The 23121-nt window shown below is 39.6% G+C and overlaps 1 protein-coding gene across 7 annotated transcripts; it reads right to left on the bottom strand.

Moving 5' to 3' along the window:
• Positions 1-3123: 3123 nt before the first annotated feature.
• On the bottom strand, positions 3124-23035 carry Mterf3 (mitochondrial transcription termination factor 3). 7 transcript variants are annotated; one of them, XM_060393089.1, is made up of 8 exons: positions 22899-23035; positions 19752-20088; positions 17243-17395; positions 12826-13015; positions 9337-9484; positions 8907-8978; positions 6115-6276; positions 3124-3431 (listed from the first exon to the last, which is right to left on the bottom strand). In XM_060393089.1, exons 2-8 carry the CDS (start codon positions 20071-20073, stop codon positions 3237-3239), a joined length of 1242 nt encoding a protein of 413 aa, XP_060249072.1. In that variant the 5' UTR covers positions 20074-20088; positions 22899-23035; the 3' UTR covers positions 3124-3236. The 7 variants fall into 7 exon arrangements, with proteins under 7 accessions (XP_060249072.1, XP_060249065.1, XP_060249077.1 ...); XM_060393082.1 differs by having other exon boundaries at positions 22853-23021; XM_060393094.1 differs by having other exon boundaries at positions 22886-23017.
• Between the last annotated feature and the right edge of the window lie 86 nt (positions 23036-23121).

The following is a 23121-nucleotide window of genomic DNA, read 5'->3' as shown; positions in this document are numbered from 1 at the left end:
GGATTACATGTGTACTGAAGCCTTCAGTTATGACATGGCTGGTTGGGATTAAACTGAGACTTGTGTAAGCAGCACTTGGCTGTCTGAGCCATTACTCTAGCTTGAAGCTACCCTATTCCGAGTGGATTGCTCATTAAAAGCAAAATGAAGTTCCTAGACATAGACAGACCAGGCATGTCTTGAGAGACAAAAGAATTAAAAATTAGTTTTTTGAGGTATTGGTTCAAAGTTTAAAGTACAAGCCTGAACAAAGAGCCTGTTGATGAAGGCACCATATACTTTGGACATAGAACTTACAGAAATGGAGCTGAGACTGACTGGGAAGCCTCCTCCCTAAGGACTAGTTCTCAACATAATGGAAGGTGCTGTGAGACCTGTCAAGGGAGAAAATAATTAGTAATCCTACCCAGCTCTGAAACCTATGAGTACAAAAATGATGGGCCCAGAAAGATATCAACAACTGTGTAATAGCGAGGATATCCTGGGGGCAGTAACCAATAGTTTTCTAATTTGACTTACTTGTCTAATTGACCTGCTCAATAGAAGGGAATTCATGCCTGCTCCCATAGGACCATTTTATTAGACCAGCATAATTAACTACATCTAAATTTTATCCTTTTACCTACAGATAAATGTAGCTACTACCTCTCATCAAAGAAGCCTCTCTTTCAAGTAAATGGAGGCCAACACAGAAACCCAACAAAAGGATACAATGCAGAGATCAACGGATTGTGGGGAGCTCAGCCCCAATGGATACATCTACCTCATAGTCCCTGCATCTCTGGCTCAGAGAACATATAGGAAGAGGGGCCAGAAATATTTAAGAGCCAGAATACCAGGAAGTCTGCTGTGAAACAGTCTCTTAGAAATGGCTGCATAAACAAGACTAGAATGGTAATAGCAGTGGGCATGCCAAAGTGGAGAAGGAAAATTTTTGAGGAGTTCCATCCCTAGAAAAATAACTATATGAAACTAATGACTTCTGGAAAAAAAAATTAGCCTCTCCCTGTGATGAGCCTCCATATTAGTTGGTGTAGTGGTTTGAGTAAGACTGACTTGGCCTCTACAGGCCATCTATGTGAATGTTTAGTTACTAGGGACTATTTGAGAAGAATGAGGCAGTGCTGCTAAGGTTATTTTTATATATCTGGGTTTGTTTCTCATAGTTTTTCATCACTGAAAAATTATTTGTATGCTAAAAGAAAAAAACTCAAATGGAATCCAGAAGCACTGTCACTGTCTTCCATTTTCAACATAGAGAATAATCATTAATCTCAAAACATCTCCCTAAGAACTTTACTTAGATCCAGCTTCCTTTCTAGACCTTTCCAGTTTAGATGCTTGAGGCTTCTCAGTTTGTCTTTGGCTCCTGCTTCTAGAGACAGGCTTTTTATTCCTCTGCCTCCCACACTGGATCCTGATACCTCCTCCATTCTGGGAAGTTAGTCCACCCATAAATGTTTGCTTCTCTGACCTGCAGGAGTCATGCCTGCAAGAGCCAGTTCTTAAAGAGGATTTAGCTTCCTACCTTGGCTAGTTAAATCTGGCTTTGAGAAGCTTGCTTGTGTTAAAGAGCCACTTAATTTTTTTTTTTTTCCTTAGCCTTGGTGTGGTTTGTATCAGGTTGTTTTTTGTGCAACCAGCTGGAGGCCTTGCTGCTCTGTGGGGGTTCTACCTAAATCAGGAAGCTGTAACTCCTGCTTTAGAAACTGGTTGCTCTCTTAATGAACAGAACTAAGAAACTGCTTTGTAACTTTACTTTCTATGTAAGTTTGGGCCCACTTGGCACCCTAAAGTGTTAAGGTTATTTTTTGCTAAACTGTGTTTTTTCAGTTTCTCTCTTAACTTAGCTATCAAATAATTGAGACTCTATTATATTTGTTTAATAATAAGCTTCACAACAGAACAACTCATATTGATGTTAGGGTCCCCGAATCACTGAAGAAAGACCCCATACTCAGATAGTATGCAAAAGCAATGTGCATTTTCTTCTGCAGAAATCTCCAGCATGCGGGGGGTCATTACCTATTTAAAATGGCAGCTCTCCCAGAGTTTGAGCTGGAAGGCTCTATGGAAAGACAGAGGAATTCCAAGGGTGGTGAGATAATATCTATTCTGGGGACAGCTGGCCTGAAGGTAGTGGGCTGACAGGGATTGGTCAGAGGTCTGGGAATTTCCAAGGCGGTCTCAGGTGTAGCAGTTTCTGAGTTAAAAAAAAAAAAAAAGAACAAAAAAACCTGAAACTTTAGGCCCTCTAAGACAACTTGGCTTTCTCCCAGCATATATCCCAGATAGAGTTCTCCCGCTCCAGCTCCTCTCTCTGACGTCTCCTGGATGTCTGCCAGTGGCTGAATCCCTTTTCTTCCTCCTCTCTTGGCTAGCAGGAAGTCCAGCCCTATTCTCTCCCCTGCTCAGTGATTGGCTCTAAGCTGCTTTATTGGCAGTCAGGTTACAATTGGTGAGCAGTGTTTAAACAATGAGACAGGAAATTCTCAGAACAAGGATTGTAACCTGATATAGTGGGTACAGAAATCAGCATTTGAATCACAGAATAACCTTATGCCTACACAAGTGTGAATTTTTTGGAGGAAATATATCATTTAGGGTAGGCTTTTAGGTCAGTCTCTTCCTATCTGCCTTTAGATCAGAATGTAGAACTCTGAGCTACTTCTCCAGCACTTTATCTGCCTGTGTGCAGCCAAGATCCTTGTCATGATAATATAGACTAAACTCTGAAACTGTAAACAAGCCCCCAATTAAATGCTTTGTTTTGTAAGAATTGCCTTGGTCATAGTAACTCTTAACAGCAACAGAAAAGTGACTAAGACAACAGGCCAAGGCAGAATGGAGAGCCCTGAAACCAAATACACATACACAACAAAAAGACTCAGAAGGCTGCATTTATATACTCGTGCATGCACATTTATACATGTATATACACACTTAACTACTGTAGTGGTAATAAAAGCAGGCTATCAGCTTGAAGCAGGGTATGAATGGGGTGGGAGAAGGGGTACCTGGAAGGGTCTCAAGGGAGGCAAAGAAAGGGGGAAAGTGGTGTAATTCTTCTATTAAAATAACCCAATAAGCCAACCAAACAAAATAATTAGTGAAAAATGGTAATTAGGAGAAAAATGTTTTTAATATTGAAACCTGAGGCATTTATTTTTAAAAATATATTATTTATTCATGTATGTATTTACTTTACAAGAATATATTTAAACATTCATCAAAAACTAAAGAGTTTTTAAGAATTTCTCAAAATCGTTTACTGAAGCTTTGGCTATCTCTTCACAGAATACTTCATCAGGAATTGATACAAACTTGCCCAAAGAGACATAATTAGGTTTTGCTGGATCATATTGTGCTTTTCCCAAGTAGGCAAGAAATAAGTGTCTTTCTTTAATTTTAAATACCCTTGTATTAAATACCTGGAAAAAAAAAAGAGAAACTTACAATAAAACACTGAAATACTAACAAATTTACTTGGTTAACTATTTTAATAAGTTAAAAAAGTTAGTGACATTGAAATATGATTAATGTTACAGGACTTAAGTTCTGTAGTTTCTGTTGAAAGTTACAGTATAAAACAGGCTGAGGGTACAGCTCAGTTGTAAGATGTCTACAATATGAGAAGTTCTGAGTTTGATTCCCAGGACACTCATACATGCTATTAGTAAGAACTGGGGGGGGGGGGGGGGGGGGCGGAGGGGAGAGGAGCTGGAGAGATGGCTCCACAGTTATGAGCATGGGCTGCTTTTTCAGAGGACCCAGGTTCAATTCTCAGCACCCACATTGCAGCTCACAACTTTCTGTAACTCCTATTCCAGGATATCCAACATCCTCATACAAACATACACAGTCAGAACACCAATGCACAAAAATAAATAAATAAATAAATAAATAATGAATTGGGCAGAGTGGTGTCTACCTACAATCACAGAACTTGTTAAAATGAAGCAGTAGTATTAAGTTTATAGCCAGCCTGGGCCACATAGTGAATTCCAAAGCCAATCTGAGCTATTGGGCAGAAATCCTGGGCTATAGGGCAAGAGGCTATCTTTAAGAAAAATGAAGAAGGTAAATTATGACTTAAAAAACAAAAAAATAAACAAAAAAAATCTGAAACTTGAGGATGTGATCCATAAATTTAACAAGCTTTTTAGATTCTAGATTATCTACGAAGTTTGAGAACCAAAATTAGAGACCAAGATGTGTCAGCAAAAAGGATTTCACCATCTGTGAAATGTTGAAGTTTCTCTGTTTTGATTTTTAAAATTTGTTACCCAATGAAACTCAAAATAAAATGAGGCTGATAGGGGAGGGGGACGTGAATAAGAAAAGCATGTCTTTTCATGTTAAAATCCCCAAGGACTTAGGAGATCAAAGCCATTTGACAAAGGAATCATGAGTGGCTAAGTGCGTAGAGCCTACTGTTGCCAAGGTGAAGGGAGGACAAGAAGAGGGGGGCCCACATAGGAGTGACAGCCTGCAGCATGGGGACTTGAGGCTCCTGACCAGGTGGCCTCAAGCACTTCTCTTGACTGTATTTCAGACACTGTGGGGCACTCCATAGGGTAAATACTTCTATGCCTCTTTGCCAGTGTCCAAGTGGATACAAAGGGCTCACTGTGCACATGGAAAGACACACACACACACACACACACACACACACACACACACACACACAAAACCCAACAAAGAAACAAACAAACTGTTGAAAACTAACTTTCTTTGAGAACAGTGACCAAAGGTGTACTGCTAACTTGGTGTGACATTGGTCAAAACCCTTGTGTCTCTCCATTTATTGCCATGAGGCCCATGGGGGGAAGGGGGTCAAGAGATGGACTAACATATGGAGAAAGGAGGTCTTCATGGACTGGCACAGGCCAATCAATGCTGGACGTCCAGACAAGATGCTGGACTAGAATTAGCACCATGTGATCTCATGGAGGAGAAGAGTCAGAATAAGAAAAAACAGACTTGAGTACAAAGCGACTGAGACCTTCAGTTATAAACAACCATCAAGACAGGCAGACTCCTATCTTCAAGACTTGCCTGCAGCCTATACGCTCTTCAAAACCCACTGCTGGTTTTGGTGAGACAATCATTCCTGGGCCATTGCTAGACAGGAATCTCAGTTTATCCCTATGATTTTTTTTTTTTTTTTTTTTTTGTCAAATAAGAATAGTTGTTGCAAGAATAACTACACTAAGTCCATACATGCAAAGCAGTTAAGCCCTCAATAGCTGTTATTTCTATGATTTTTCTCTCTGCTCTATACTGAATTAATTGCCCCATGAGCACTCTGGTGAAGATTCTACTACCATGTAAGCTTATTTTTGTAGGCTTTTGTTTTTTTGAGACAGGGTTTCTCTGTGTGGCCTTGGCTGTCCTATACTCTCTTTTGTAGACCAGGCCTCTCTGAATGCTGGGATTATAGGCGTGCACCACTGTGCCTGGCTATGAAGGCTACATTAAACCTCCGTCTCCCACCCTAGATTACAATCCACATACAATAGAGTTCTATAATCTTAGTGCTCATATGCACGTTTGAGCCCAGGGCAGAATGTCCATTTTTATAATGAACACTGGACCTCACTGGGTAAAACAAGGTTAGATTCTCAAATAACCTACTCTCAATTATCTAATGACCTAGGAGACAACAATCAACTGCTTTCACTGATGATTACTTACAATTATTCCATAAGCTAAAGTCATACAATTCTAGGCTTCCTATACTTTATTGTAATGTGGCAGCAGCATCCTATATTAAGGGCCACTCAGCGTATGATGGGCAAATAAACATCACTCTATGTGAAGGAAGTGGACTAAATGCAATCTAGTTTGAGAGTTGTGCTAACATCATGTATCATTTCATAACTCTATACCATGAACAAAGGAAATAGTATTTTCAAATTGAATGGAGAAAAGCCCAAGAGAATTGAATTTTCTCCTGATTCCAACAGGTAAAGATGAGAGTAGATAAAAGCTACAGGGCAGAGACAAATCACTGATTCCACTCAGGATCCCTGCAGCTGTGAACTTCCTACAAATACATGGCAGCCTGAGTACAGGGCAAGGGAAGCAGTCTGAGAGCATTGGGAGATGTACCTGTGGGAACTTGACAATGATATGGTGGGGAATATTCATCACGTTGTGTACATAATCAAAAGTCTCCGTAAGTTTCCTTTTGTTTGCAGTTAGAATCTTTGGGATTCTGGTGACCATGTGTTGAATTTCATTATGTTTAAAACCAAGTTCAAGTCGATAAACCTACAAGAAAGTAAATTTCATGAGTGTCATGAGTAGAAATGGGCTTCTGGTATTATGCTGGAGGACAAACTGATTCTTCTAAAACTTAAGAGGCCTAGAGATGGAATAACATATGGAGAAAGGAACTTAGGGGCCATGAGATGGAATAACATATGGAGAAAGGAAGTCTTCATGGACTGGCACAGGCCAATCAGTGCTGGATGTCCAGACAAGATGCTGGACTAGAAGCCCCATGTGACTTTATGGAGAAAAGTCAGAGTAAGAAAAAACAGACTTCACTGCAAACAGACTGAGAAGATGACCTTCAGTTAATAACAACCATTATGACAGGCAGACTCCTATCCTCAAGACTTGCCTACAGCCTTCAAAACCCACTGCTGGTTTTGGTGAGACAATGATTCCTGGGCCAGTGCTAGTTCAGGAATCTCACTTTGTCCACCTGTACTTTGGTATGCAGAGACTCTGTACCAACTTGAGAGATAATATATTGTTTGAAACTGAGCTACAGTGGATGCTTGAATTTGGCAAATAACCATGAGACAGTGAGCTTGAATCCAATCTGCAATAACCTCAGGGTAAGAGGGAGGCAGACGTTGAAAAGTAGAGGTGACAGGAGGCCTACATGGTGAAATGCATAAGGAAAAGTAACCCTGCCCTTGGTTGCCAGCAGCAAGTTGGCCATCTCCTATTCACTGATGTAAAGCCTGAAAACTGAAGCTCCAGTGGTGTGCCTGACAATCTCCTGCTGCATCTCTCCAGCTACCTGACATTTAAGGGGTATCTTAAATGGGGGAAGACAGATCCACAGCCTGACCAGATCTCAATACTGTGGCTACTTCCCACAGTTCCAGTGTAATGGGATACAGGCCCAGCTGGAAAATAGTCAACAAAGGCATTATCAGCTGGGGAGTCTTTGGAGGGTAAGAAAACCTGTCTAGCTTATTGACTGCATAGCTGAGTAAGGGCAGCCACTTGAAAACAAGCTAAATCAAACCCACCAGAGTACCTACTGTACTTCTCATGGGAGTATACACAATTAAATGAACATATTTCAGATACCTGTAAATCCATTTTGGGGAGGGCTTGAGACAGGGTTTCTCTCTGTAACTTTGGCTGTCCTGGACTCGGTAGATTGGGCTGGCCTTGAACTCACAGAGATCCGCCTGCCTCTGCCTCCTGAGTGCTGGGATTAAAGGCTGCACCACCATGCCTGGCCCGAAAATCCATTTTAATTGCTGCAGTAATCACCTTGCTAAAAGTAATAACTCTGTCTAGATGTCTATGAACAGATACAATTGGTAAAGAAAATGTGGTACATATATACAACAGAATTAATTTCATCTGTGAAGAAAAATGACATTAAAGGAAAAATGAGTGGTACTGGAGATCACTATGTTAAGCCACACTAACAAAGTCAAATACCACATGATTGCTCTCATATACAGACTACAGATATAAATTTAGATATAAATTTGTTTGTATCAATGTGGATGTGTATGCATATAGGTCATGAAAGTAGAACGGGAACTGTGATGGAGTGGAAGGTATCTTAAAAGGGAAGGGAGGGGAAAAAAGAGAGCAATGGAATTTAAGTTGACATGCAGGCAGAAGGGGACCTACTTGGAGGAAGAAGAAGACCAGCAGGAGGAGTGTAAGGAAGTAGGAAGGGCAGTAGAGGGGAGTGCATAAGAACAAAATAACACATATACAGGAAACCACAACTTTATATGGTAACTTAAGGAAAATTTAAAATGATTTTCAAGGTACTCTTTGAGCTTATGCTCCCAAGAGTAGTCAAATACTTCTAATGGAAAACTTATGGCCCAAATTCTGGATAGAAATGAAGCAAAACATCCAAATAACACAGGTTCTCTCCATGAGCTTTCACATGGTCTGATGCTCCCCCCTGCTCCGCTCCTCAGCCATTTATCTCATCATATAGCCTTTTTAACTATACCCCATTAGATTCTAAGTGCCAGGAGAACAGGGGCTCTCTTCTCAGGACAGTGCTTAGGTGGAAGGTTAATTAACACTTGAATGACTGAACATCAAACACTTCAGCACCCCAGAGAACAGGCTTTACCTAACAATTTCCACTCCTACTGTAGCTGTGCAAACCAATGAGCTGCTATTGGTATCATACTCCTAAAAAGAAAGACAGTAAAGTGCTGGTGGCATTTCTGGTGATAGGAGTGAAAGTTGACAAGTTCCACAGGTGACAAACAGAACAATGTTCTGGATGCTACCCTCTTCCCGGAAGCTTTTTTGAGTCAGCCTACAACATTCCCAAAACATAATCTCATGATAGTCAAAAATGTTTTCACAGAATGGGAACACAGGGCAGGAAGCACAGACAGTGCCTATCAAACACACAGGTAACAAAAAAGCAGTTTCCAGGTCCCACTCATACCCCACTGCTTCAGGATCCTAGGTCCTGATGTCTGCAGGTCATTGATTTAAGTAGACTGGGTAGAGCATGCAAAAACATTGGCTGAAATAAACTAGCATTTCTGACATTTAAAAATAACTTCTGATAAATATCTTTTTTTTTGCAGTATTTATTCTTAAAGATCAAACAAACAAGACAGCACATAAAATAATTTGCTTCTCATAGCTTGAAGACATATTACCTTTAAATTTTCTTTCACAGGCTCCAGGCTTCCCGTTAATAGCCTTGGAAGACGAATAACCAGATCTCTAGTCTACAGGTAAAACATAATAATTATCATCACTATACATGTACATTTCAACTAGTTTGAAAAACTAAGGCATTACAAGGAATGCTAAGGTAAAATTTAAAATATGGCCCAATGAAATAAATGACAGGAAGCCTAGAAATATCTATCAACTTAACATTGTTTGATGAAAAATCCAACATGGACAAAATTTAAGTAATCAGTTGATGGTGTACTATTATAGTGATAGAGCCTCCCCAGGCTAATTCATTTTTGTACACAAAGTATCATGCATTTATAGGATCTATACAGGTCAGGTACTTAGAAACATGACATTTAAAGGTTATCAAAAGAAGTAATGCATTTCCTTAGCCCCCGCTTTTACCTTCTTCACACTCAGTTCAAGTTCTTTCTGAAAAAATCCCAGTCTGTTATCTAGTCTTTCCACAGAGAAGCTCAAAAGAAATGGTGCATTTTTGACCATCTGTGCAATATCTGTCTTACTGAAATTTTTTGACTGTAGATAAGCTACTCTGGAGAAATAATGAAAAACACATATATACATGATAAACATTTCTGGAGAAATAAAGCAAAATATATATACATACAATTTTTTATTGATATAATGCTACTTTCTGAAGTAACATCTAAAAAAATGTTTGAGGGTTAGGTACACATAGGAGTTCTGAATTTACATAATTTTCACCCCCACTCCCATGTGTCCCACCCTGTCTCTTCATAATTATTTTTACATACATATATAAAAATACACACACACACACACACACACACACACACGCACACTTCTGAGTCTACTCAGTGCTAAAGTAGCATTTTAAAAAAAGGATCCTAAAACTCCCCCATAAGATTAACAAAAATACTGTTAATAGCCCACTTTTGCAGGAGAAGCACCTAACAAATTTTTACCAGTTTTTATATACTTTAAATCAGAAAACAATTCTACTATACGCCTGGAAATATCTTTTGCACATGTATAAGTCAGATGACAATATCACAGTTCAGTTCTAGCCTTCCACGTTGTTTTGTGACAGGGTCTCTCACTGTTCACATCCTGGTAAAGCCAGGTTAGCTATGGTCTGGGCTCCATGAGATTTTAATCTCTGCCTCTCATATCAGCAAAAGCCTTCGCAGATTACAGATAACGTGCCATGGCACCTGGCTTTTATATGGGTTCTGGAGATCCATACTCTAGTCCTCACACTTAGCTGACAAGCACTTTATCTAATGAGCCATCTATTGTCAGCCAGAATTTTTAATTTTGAGACAGGGCCTTACTACCTAGCCTAGGGTGTCCTGGGCCTTCTCATTCTCTGAGCTTAATTTCGAAGGGCTAGGATTACAATCATGCACAGCCATGTCTGTATGCAGTTTATTCATTTGGAAATTATACAAAAGGACTCAAAATTTTACACACTAAATTATTTTCATTGACAATAAGTACATACAATTGGTGCTATTATAGATACTGTAGAAAAAAAGACTGGGTCTCTCTAATGAAGCCAAAATCCAAGTTTGTCTTTCCCTATTCAGTAGAAATGCTCTTTACTATATCCTTTTGAGTCTATACAGATATATCTACAAGACTCAAACATTTCTCTAGCTGTTAAGAGCATGTGACAGCTTGAGCAAGAAACTTTGCTTCCTTAACACTCAAGTTTATTTTACAGAATTAAGTGTAAGGAGATGCTATGTACGATAAGTAGTCAGGACTCTGGAGCTTGGCCAACTCTGCTGGAATTCTAGCTTTGCCATTTATACTACACCGTGGGTGTAATCTCGGGTAAGTTACTTAAGCTTTCTTTGCCTCACGTAATTATGGCAAAACCTCTCAAGGGATTTCCACTGCCTGGCATTCATGCTTTCCTGGAATACATTGGGAACAATGAGGCACAGTGGCTTTTCAATGGTGAAGGAATGTATATCTGAAGACAGGATGCTGGGTATAATGTTTTTACAATCACTCTTTCCCTATGCCATGATAGTTTGTAAGAGTCTGTACTGAGTCCCATGAGAAGAGAGCATCAGTCTTTTAAGTCTGATCTTGGTCCAGTGCCTTAACTATGTAAGATGTTCAATGCAAGACATGCACATTATTTTTCTCTTACTTCACAGAAATGGCATTAATCTATTATTAGCTCAAGGACCTGTTAAGCCCTTTGAAATGTAGGGCAGCTCAATGCCAGTATAGAAAACAGTCTAGAGCAGTGGTTTTCAACCTGTGGGTGTGATACCTTTGCAGGAGAGCCATATGGCCCTTTCAAAGGGGTCGCATATCAGATATCCTGTATATTATATATTTATATTGTGATTTGTCACAGTAGCAAAATTATTTATGAAGTAGCAATGAAATTGTTTAATGGTTGGGGGTCACCGCAACACAAGGAACTATATTAATGGGTCGTAGCATAGGAAGGTTAAGAACCACTGGTCTGGAGGGATTATGACTAGGAAAACAAGAGGAGACTAGTATTGCGACTGACAGAAAAAAGGCAATGTATCCCAGGTGGAGACTGAGAAAAATGTCCAACTGATGTGAGAGATAGTCAAGGTAGAACTGAGAGGACTTCTGGAGGTGGATGCCAAAAGTTATGGGCGACAGTTGTGATCTGGGTAATGAGCCAAACACAGTAGTGCTTCCATTCCGTGTGTCTGAGAATAGACACCAACCCAGGGGAGACAAGTGATGAAGTCAGTATTAATTTAAGAGCAGGTACTCCTAATGTTTACCACATCACCATCATCTTACAGTAAATGTCTTCACATATTTTTAACTGTTTGCTGACTAAAATGCAAAGATGTTTATAAATGTTCTATTTAAAGAAAGGGTGTGATGTCTAATCTTGGTTATCAACCTGACTGCACTGGAATCAACTAAATCCAATTTAGTAGGTGTACCTGTAAAGGAGTTATTTGGGGGGAGGGGGAGACCCACTTCAATCTGGGCCACACCTTCTAGTAGTAGCACACCTAAAAAGACCTGGAAAAAGGAAGCTGTTGTTTTTTGCCTGTTGCCCTTACTCTAGATGACAAGCAGCTCATTTAGCCTATTGCTTTGTCATCCTTTCCATGGTATAACTACCATCTTCTTTGGGATTCCAGCATATAATGAAGACTATCAATGTCCAGGAATTCTCTAGGACTCCAGCAGCACGTTGGGTCTGGTGAGGCTTCCATTTTCATGGACCAAACAACTAGAGCATTTTGCCCTTTTGGTCACGAGACAGCCATTGTTGGGATAGCCAGATCACAGTCTGTAGTCAACTCTAATTAAAAGGCTACCTGTTTTCTTCTTTAGACTATTAAAAAAGAAATTTCAGTTTATGGGAAAGCATGTTTTTATTTTTAAACAATTTGTTGAAAGAATGTTAAATGTCTGCCATCAAAAATTAGAAATGCTGGGCATGGTGGCATATACTTATAATTCTAGCCCTTAGAAGGCCAAAGCCAGAGGGTTATGAATTCAAGGCCAGTCAGGATGCTGTAGTGAGACCCTGTCTCTAAACAGGAAAAAGAAAAAATAAAATAGTAATGACCCGTTTTCACAATTTGAATGACTTGTAAGTATACTCTTAGATAATTACATTATTTGTTAATAAGAACATTAGAGAAAAATTTAGTTTCTAAAGTGAAATATTTCAATACTAACTTAACAGTAAAGTGAAAATAACAATTGATGGCTGACAAAACAACTATTTTGAATACTCTATTTAGATCAGTAGTCCTTAAGTAAAGGTACCATTTCTATTCACTCAGTAGATCCTTGAATAGCAGTCTAGAAAGGTTCTTACACGTATGTAAGTAATTCTTTTATAAGTTACTTCTGAAGTTATGTAGGAATCATTTCAAATTTTACCTGGTCTTAAGATTTTCAAGGTCTTCAGAGAAAATAGCATAATTTTTTGTCAGAAATGGTCCCAGTTGGTTATCTTCTAAACCCACATCTTTAATAAATAGGAGTATTTGCTTAATATCTTTTTCAAAATCCAGCCTTAGAAGGAGGTTAGCTACATCTGGATGTTTTTCTATCTTAGACAAATCTACTCCTATAACAAATGAAAAAAATTGGTGTGAAGATATTTCCTATTCAGCCATTAATTTCATAAAGAAAAAATTACTGATGAATAATGTAGTCAAAGGAGAAATGACATAGACAAATGGAAACTTAAAAGTATTTTTAAATAAAAGTGGTTGCAGAAATAAATTAAAATCAGTAATAGTATTTAATATTAAAGGTCAATGTAGAGAGGAAGACAAAAACATTTGTGTTTAAACTTTCCCCCAAAGACAAAGTTACTAAATCAACACTGACAGCTGCTTGATAGGATGAGTCAGGAAGATCGTAAGTTTGAGGCATGTCTGGATTCATGGTGAGTTTATGGTCAATAGTGAAACTTGAAGAGATTATTTTAAAATACAAATAAATAAATTAAAAAAAGGATAGAGAGGTAGCTCAATGGTACAGTTTGCTTAGCATACATAAAACCACAAGTTCAATTCTCAATACCACAAAACAAAAACCCTCCTTCTAGAGGTACCTTTACTTATAATAGCAATGAAATAACATTTTCCATAATTGTATTTATAATAAAAAATCATATTCACTCACCAATTTTAGAAGCAAATATAATTCAAAATCTATAAAATTATTGGTATTACGAGTATGTGCACACCTACAGAAACCACATTCCCACATCAAATAGAGGTCAGAAACTGACCCAGAATGAACTAAAACAATTTATCACATACTAGTGAGGGCATTTTAATTCAATAAGGAAAAGAATACTATTCATTAAAGTACAACGAGATCAATTACACTAAAATGTTTTTGTGCCTTATTTCTAGAGTTGGTTAATAATCTAAATATGTGTTCGTTTCTATCATAGAAAATAAAGAACATAAGTAGATATAAATAACAGAAAATTTAAAAAGTCCATGGCTAGCTTTCCACTCGCTTTGTAAGAGAAAGGTCTGGAAAGCTACTCAACAAACTGGTAATAGCAGTTATACTTGGAAGCAAGGGTACCTCTTGGAGTAGCTGAATATCTATCAACTATTTATATATCATTCTTTTATAACTTAAATTTGTTTTTCATTTGGCTGGTTGCTTTTGTTTTGTTTTAAGCCAGTTTCTTTCCTTGGCCTGGACCTGCAGGTAGGCTAAGCTGATTGGCCACAGCTTCATCTCTCCACTACCCAGTTCTGGGATTACAACTGCACACCACCACTACCCCAGGCCTTTTTTTTTTTTAATGTGTCTTCTGGGGATCAAACTCGGGTCCTTAGGTTTGTAAGACAAGCACTATACCTACTGAGCTATTTCTTCAGTCCCTAACTTGGTAACTTATTTTTCAGCCATATTGGCCCTGAAAAATCTCTGTAGTGTTAGTGTTCTTTCTAAAATGCAAATTGACCACACTGGTTAACTACTTAAAATCTTTGAAGTCCCCAAAGCCTTTTTGTTCTCCCTGCTTTCCTGCTCATCTTGTCAGCCTCCCTCCTTGCCTACTTTACTCCTCTAGTTGGCCAACAGTTGGAGAACTTACTTCAAGTTTAAGCACCTTCTGAAATGTGCTCTTGCCCTATCATCTGAGTGCCACTCTGCCTGTTCTTATGCCTGCATTAATGATAGTATATGGTAATATTTCACTCCTGTTTTTGACCTAGTTAGCCAGATGTTACCAAAAAGTGTAAGAAATGACCTATGTTCTCAAGAAACTTCATGTGAAGCTAGGTATGTAATCCCTTGCATGTGGAGCCAGAGGTAGGCAAATATTTGTAAGATGAAGGCCAGCCAATTATACACAGTGGGCTCTAGGCTAGTCAGGGCTACAAATACCTATCTAAGAATAACTGGAAGATGAAAATGGAGGTAAAAATGAGAAGTCCAATAAGATATACAAATAAAGGGCCTTTCATTAACCTAAGCATCCACAGTTAATAAATGGTTAAAGGAAAGTGCTGCACATATAAACAATGGGATACCAGTCAGGAGAAGCAGAGAAAAAAGTACTGCCATTTTCAACAGGACTTGTAGCACTTGCATACAAAGGCATGACTCATTAGAAGCTGAATAAATCAAGCTCACAGAAGCAAGAAAAGCAAACAGTGGTTAAAGTAGGTGAGGTAACAATGGGGAGATGTTGGTAGAAGTGTACAAAGTTTCCATGCTTAGTGAGTTTGTAAATCTAAGAGGTACTAAGAATATGTTTTAAATATCCACAAAAAATATATGTAGTGATATGTTAATTAGCTTTGTTTAATCATTAAACAGTGTAGATATACCTAAAACATCTACTGAACCTCAGAATGTACACAGCTTAAAACATGTTCTGTACTAAGTTCAGGGATGAAAGATAACATCTGTTATTTGCTGCAAGAAGAAGAGCAAGTTATTTTCCCTTTCAGAACAGCTTCCCCAGCCTAAAGCAGGTACTCAGGGTGATGAAGGGTCAACATGGTCTTGACCTATAATTACCTTACAGTATACTCAGAGCTTTGGGACATATTCTAGCCATTTCTTTTGTATGAATTGATAACTTCAACAGCATGTCGTAGAAGTAACTGTAGAGGGCCTTCTGTCCTCTACTTCCCCAGTTCCTGGGCCTGTGTCATTTTCCGAGACCCACCTTGATCTGTGGACCCAGAGACCAGCAGGGATCAGTGAGCAGTAGGTAAGAACCCCCCTCCCCCATCTACTGGTCTGCCATAGCCCTCCAGCAACAGTGGAGAGGTCTGCGCAGGGGTTCAGAGCTAAACCGAGAATTCACAAGAGGAATCTCTAATGGATGATAAGTACTTGTCCTTAGTCATTAGAGAAATGCAAATCAAAACAACTCTAAGATTCTATCTTACACCAGTCAGAATGGCTAAGATCAAAAACTGAAGAGACAATACATGCTGAGGATGTGGAGAAAGGGGAACACTCTTCCACTGCTGGTGGGAGTGCAAACTTGTACAACCTCTGTGGGAATCAATCTGGGCTTTCTCAGAAAATTGGGAATAGTTCTACCTCAAGACCCAGCTTTACCACTCCTGGGAATATACCTAAAAGAGGCTCTACGATACAGCAAGGACATTTGTTCAACTATGCTCATAGCGGCTTTGTTTGTAATAGCCAGAAACTGGAAACAACCTAGACATCCTTCAAATGGAAACAACCTACACGTCCTTGAATGAATGAATACAGATGAAGAATGGATACAGAAATCATGGTACATTTACACAAGGGAATACTACCTCAGCTATTAAAAATAAGGAAATCATGAAATTTGCAGGCAAATAGATGGAACTAGAGAAGATCATTCTAAGTGAGGTAACCCAGACCCAGAAAGACACACATGGTATGTACTCACTTATAAGCAGATATTAGACATATAGTACAGGATAACCACAATACAATCTACAGACTCAAAGAAGGTAAGTAATAAGGAGGGCCAAGGGAGGGTACCAGAATTTCACTCCCCATGCATGGTCTGGACCTATATATGTGTGTATATGTGGCCACAGTGCAGCCTGGATTTCATGTGGGTTCCCTGGAGTGGGGTGAGGGGGGCTGTTTCTAACATGGACTCTATTGCCTACTTTTGGATTAGTACCTCCCTGGCAGTGCTGCCTTGCCTGGCCTCAGTGGATGAGGATATTCTCAGTCCTGATATGACTTGATGTGCTAGGAAGTGTTGATATGGGGGGAGGAGGACTCCTGTTTCTGGGGGGAAAGGGAGAAGGGAAGGAAGGAGAGAGGGTACTGGGAGGAGAGAAGGGAGGACGCACCCATGGGATGTAAAATAAACAAACTTAAATTAAAAAAAGTTACTGTAAATGGCTTTCCACTGTTTTTGAATAATAAAGTCATGGTCCTCTTTTGTTTGTTTTCCTGCTTTCTCTCCTTGTTCTAAATCCCAGGAGGGTAGTCCTATGCCAGCTGGCTTCTATGCAGCTTCTGCCAGTGTAGCATAAAGGCCACACAGGCCACGTCAGAAGGACTAGATTCAAGGAAGACAGAAGGTTCAATCTTCAAGGTGCTAGATTACAGACAGAACCAAATGAAAATGTACAATTAAGGCTTTGGCTGCCTTTAATTACCTAGATTCAAGGATATCCTACTAGTGAGCATATTAAGAAAGTTATAGTATAGGCTGAGAGGACAATCCAGATAAGGATAGTGTGCTCTAGGAGGAAGGTCAGGGTTCTGGCAAACAGAAAGCAGTGCACCATGAGTCAACAGACTAACACATCATGTAATAGGGCTAACAGGTAGGCTAGAAACTTACCAAGCTGCACAAGCTTCTGCAAAGTCTCAGAATGATCCACGTAGTCTCTAAGGGTGAAGGAGGATAGGGGCAACAGAGGGTGTGCCTCAATCTGAATAGCCTCCTCCTCTGAAACTGGCTGTAATGGAGACAATGAAGGTAAGTCGTCCAGCCCTTTGCAGCAGATCATGAAGAAAAAGAGAAGCAAGTCAGCACTGTAATGTATATGTGGAAAATTGTTTTTATATAAAAGTACTACATAAATAAATGGCTCAGTGGTCAAATACTGCTCCTATGGATTGAATCCCAGCACCTATATCAGAGAGTTCACAACTCTCTAACTCTAATTTCAGGGCCTCCGATACCATCTTGTAGGCTCCAATGGCACCAACACTCACATGCACACACCCATATGCGTATGCATAATTAAAAACAAAATACACTAGTTGGTATAATATTCTTGTGGAATGTATACAATGTACCCTTGTTCACTCAAATGCTGATTTCTCTACCTCACTATCTGGTTTCAATCAGACATTGCACTGGATGCTTATTCTAAACATCACCTGTCTCAAGTTTGTATAAATATGCCACCATTTGTTCTCTGTACTTGTCAATTAAACAACCACCCAATGCTGAGCAATGGAGAGAATAGGGTGGAACATCCTGGGCCAAAGGGAAGGGAGAAGCAGAGGAAGAGCAGAAGAGGTCTTGGAACCAAGTGGAGAGGTGAACCAGACCTAAGATATGACTAAAGGCAAGTATAATGTGGGAAATCTGAATGGGAGGAAACTATGCAGGCTTGGAGGTTAGGATGGAATAATCATTGCCCAGCATTGTGCTTTAGGTTAATTAAATAAATCCCAGTCTCTGTGTGGTGATTTGAGTATACAGCTGGTTTAAGAATAACCACCGCTTAACTAAAAGATAAATCAATAGTAAATATTAATAGTCTACAACAATTGGCAACATACAGTTTTAAAAAGAAAACAACCCAGAATCTATTTCCATAAATATTCCATCTTCCCTATGTTGTGTCTTTCAGTGTTGAGATTATTTCGGAAGAACATGCTTACAAAGTCTAAGCCTAGAGCAATAGTCAACACCTGTAAACCCAGCATTCTACTGAGCACTCTGAGATAGGATGATTATAGCAGGTGTGAAGACAACATGCCCTAATAGTGGTGACCCCCATACCACAAGGCCCAAAATATCCTAAGATCTAAGAGTACCCAGAGAGACCAACTACTCTTCCTCCAAGGTGAGAAGCTTCTGGGTAAGGTTCAAGAGATTCAATCCACTTTTGAGACAGTGAACACAACCTAGGCAATCCTCTGCCTCAGCCTCTTAAATGCTGGGATTACAGGTATGAGTCACCTTGTCTGGGTAAGGTACAAAACTCTTTCTCTTCACTTTTCATCAACAGGTAAGAACGTTAAAGATTCTCCAACCACATCTTGAGAGACAGGGTTTATTGCAGTTTGTGAACTTGACCAAAAGTATTACTTTTACATACCCTAAATTCACACTCTAACATTATCCTGAATTTATTCATTTTTTAAATAATTTATTTTTATTTGCATTGGTGTTTTGCCTGCATGTGTCTGTGTGAGAGTGTTGGATGCCCTGGAACTGGAGTTAAAGACAGTTGTAAACTTCCATGTGGGCGCTGGGAATTGAATCCAGGTCCTCTGGAAGAGCAGGCAGTGCTCTTAATTCCTGAGCCATCTCTCCAGCGAATTTATCCATTTTGATCCAATGCTGTCCTCCTCAGATTACTCTCAAAAGAATTTCTATGTTCTTACTAACTTGCAAGCCTTTTTGCCAATGTGCTATGATACAAAATTCTCTGCTGTTATTTTAATCCAATTTGGTATGGAAGTCATTTGAAATTGTAACATTTAGGAACCCAGGCTATAAAAGATCACTTTTATTGTTTTACTCTAGTAATTATCTTTTCTCATTTCTCATTCATTGCCAAATTCTCCTCCCCGCTTCCCCTTTTTAGCCTCACTGGCTACTAAAGGAGTTATTATTCTACTTGTGGGATAACAATGTATTCCACCCAAGAGGCATGGAAAGAGAAGGGTTGACTATAAACCAATTCAAGGGAAATCTAAGGTGTAACATAACTGTTCCCATTTAAAATTTATTACACAATTAAATATATGTCAATCCTGTATATCCCAAAGAGAAATATAACAATTAAATTCTAATAATGCGAAATAATTCTAATTAATGCCAAAACGACCCTTTTCCAAAGCGGTAAAATATTTACAAGGTGTGTAAAACATTTTACACACTTAGTTATAAAATAATCTGACACAAATTAACCTAGGAACTTATTAAAATAAGAGTTTAATAGAACTAAATAAACAAAATATTGTTTCTTTTCTTGCCTGGCATAAAACAGGACTTTTATAATGGCTTGTCTGCTCCAAACTACTTTTTTTATAATGGCTTGTCTTAATACATAGCAGTGATCAAAACTACCCATGAAAAGGGAACTTTTCTCAATGTCCAGAATTACCTTCAAGAGGCAGCTCTGATTCAAGACTGGGTCTTCCATCTGGCTGTTTACTCACTGAAGAACACATAATGCTTTGGCCAGAACTCTCTTGCCCATGCGAGTTGGCAGACTGGAAACTATTCCATGAGGAGGAAGTCCTGCAAATCTTAATTCCCCACTGGAGAAAGCAAGTATCAGGGGACAAGAGAGCCTGAGTTGAGAAGCCACCTGACAATATTTTTCCTGGTCTCGCAGAGTGTGCAGTGATTTGTGTGGCTTTAATGAAGCTACTCAGTATAATTGAGTTGAACCATCTGGGTATCTGTTGAGCTAACAGGGCCATTTTTTTTTTCTTAGTCTATAAAGGAAATACAACCATTAAAAAAAGAAAGATTACTCAAATGTTTAAAACAATATTCAAACAGAAAAAAAAAACAAAAACAAAAGATAGTAAGTTACTTCTTAAAATAAAGGATTTAAACAGACATGTCTGGGGTAGTCTAATGTTTCTTATATACAAAAAGTCACAAGTGAAGTTTGTCTCAGCTATCACCCAAAATAGGAACTTCTGAACTGGAATAATAAAGATATGCCTTACAATTTAAAAACAAAACAAAGAATCACTTTAAAACAAAAATGTTTGTAAATGCTCAAATTACAACATAACCAAATCAACTGTTAATCTGCTTTTATAAAAGAAACTGTAACAGTAAATCAATGAAATGTTCTTGCAACTTGGTTTGAAGTCTATTTAGGAAATACACTGCATATCATTATAACACTGTTATTAAAATGCATTTAACGAGTATAAATTAGTCACAAAGTAAACAACAACAACAAAAAAACCCCACCTTCTTAAGTGAGTCATAATATTGCTAAATAGAACAGTGAAACTGTTGTCTGAGTCTGAGACCCATTTCTTCAAAAGACACTTGAACAAAACCTGGTAAAATCCTGCTGCAAAAATAGTAAGAAGAAGAACAGCTTTCAAACAGAAAGGGTCAAAATAAGGGAAGGGTAGTGAATGCATCCTATAATTCTATTCTTGGGACACAGATGCAGCATTGAAAATTCAAGGCAAGCGGCAAGCAGGAACAATGTTATACACACACACACACAAACAAGCAACAAACCAACTCCAAAATCAAAACATTAAAAATGAAGTGACCGGGAGCAGCCTTACCAGGCCATAGTAGAGGACAATGCAGCCACTTTTGATGTGAACTGACAGACTAAGATCAGAAAGGAGAGGAGAACCTCCCCTATTAGTGGACTTGGGGAGTGGCATGCAAGCAGAGGGAGGAGGGAGGGTGGGAGTGGGAGGGGAGGAGGGAGGGGCTTATGGGGGGATGCAGAATGAATAAAGTGTAATTGAAAAATTAAAAAAAAGTAATTATTTCATTTAAAAAAAATGAAGTGACCAAAATACTTAAATATTAATTAAAATAATGCATATAAAACAGAATGGAGTGGTGAGGTCATGCATAAATAATCCCAGTACTCAGTAGCCTAAGGCAGGATTGCTCAAAGTTCAAGGATAGCTCAAAGTTCAAGGCTAGTGAAGTGTGACAGACTCAAAGAAATAAATGGAAAATGCTCAATAAATGTTAGCCATGAGTATTTATCAACTAGACACACCAAAAAATGTAACAGTCAGTTAATTATTGCCGTTTTGCTTTGTTTCCCTTACACAGTGGAATTCAGTTTGTATTATATCCTGAATAGGAACAAATACTTGAGGGTCTAATCCCTTGGAGCTTTGTAGTTCAGGGATACTTGCTAAGAGTTACATAAAAGCTAACCTTTTTCCTTCTGATGAGATCTAAGGAAGGACATGTTTGCAATAACTTTGTGGAATAGGTAATTTTTGCTAAATTTTAGTTGGAAAGGAGCTTCCAACCCTGTCAAATTTCCCTTCAAACTTCCTCTGGTCTCCAAAGTAGTTACATCAAAATGGGAATTAAGTTTTGGCACCTAGACAAATGTCTAGTTAAGCTCATAGGCAGGCAGGTCCAATCCACAGCTATGAACAATGTGCCTCAACACAAAAATCATAAGCTTTTGTAAGACATTTCTCCTCACGGAGGTTGTAACCTGACAGCCAGGTTCTTTTTTCTTTCTTTTTCTTTTTTTTTTTTTTTTTTTTTTTGACAGCCAGGTTCTTGATGTGAACTCTGTAGATGACAATGTCAAGAGTGGACATGCCATTCTAGCCCATGATGATGGAGACTCAAACACTATTCTCCAAATAACGCTTTTATGTGTGCTGTGCTGGAGAAAACTCACAGCTAGAGTCTAACCTGGGCTACACTCTCTGCTCCAAACTACTTTTTTTATAATGGCAGACAGTACAATAAAACGATTTATCGTACCTTCAAACCAATTCCCAGAATTTCAATTTCATTCTGGAGTCTGTCCAAAACCAAATGCCAAACCCTCCCCACATCTAGTAGACTCACGTTCAATCCCATTTGCATTCAAAGATCTGAATGCTAAAGATTAATTTTAAGCCCCCACTTTCACTTGCCAGTACACTTCCCTCACATAACTGCTTCCTGTCTAAGCTACCTGAACTTTGATTGACTGTTTATGCGGAAGAGAACCAGAGCTTTGACCCCCCTTGGACCCCCCCCCCACCGTCCCAGCCTCAGAGGGTTCCAGTTTGTTGAGTGGGAGACAAGAGCAGGAACACACAACACTCTTAGAAAGGAGTAAAGATTTGTACTCGTGTATAACGCCTAGTGGTGCGTACACTAAGACGACAGAGGGGGAAAAAAAAAACCAAAACCTTAAAATCTCTCAAGTTCATCGTAGGGTATTCCAGTTCTCGGCTGTACCGTGTAGTTTTGTTAGAAACGGGGAAAAAAAGCGGAAACAGGGTTCTCTAGGTTCAAGATCTCAACCTCTAACTAATCCCGAGCTTCGGAGATGAAAGGCGCACTTCGTAATAAAGGGCCTCTCGGCAGCGCAGCAGCCCTCCGAGGCCGTTTAACCAAGACGGTATAACCCCGAGTTCCGTTGTCCCTAACAGAACTTCCGCAGGAAGCCGGTGCACCCTCCCCGCCCCAGCCAAACGCTGGCAAACAACCCTCCGGCGTGGGCCCCAAGGTTCAGGGACGCACCGGCGAGCCCGAACCCCTCTCCGCGTCACCAACCGGCGGGGCCTACGGTCGCTGTCGGGTGCAGGCAGGCTGGCGGCCAACCCCGCTGGGCCGCGGCCGCGCGCTCTCGCCTCGCAGCGGCGCCGCAAACCACGCCAGGTCACACTGCGCCGCCGTGCAGCGCGCCAGCGATTCGCGGCGCCGGGCCCGCGACACCGCCCACGTGGGCTGCGCTCCCAGCGGGCGAGACCATCGGCGGCGGGGCCGGAGGGGGCGCCGCGGGTGGGGCG

The sequence above is a fragment of the Meriones unguiculatus genome, chromosome 1 (genome assembly GCF_030254825.1).
Source record: "Meriones unguiculatus strain TT.TT164.6M chromosome 1, Bangor_MerUng_6.1, whole genome shotgun sequence".
Classification (NCBI taxonomy): domain Eukaryota; kingdom Metazoa; phylum Chordata; class Mammalia; order Rodentia; family Muridae; genus Meriones; species Meriones unguiculatus.
Note: the sequence above shows the minus strand (reverse complement) of the source record. Positions and strands in the feature narration are given on the sequence as shown.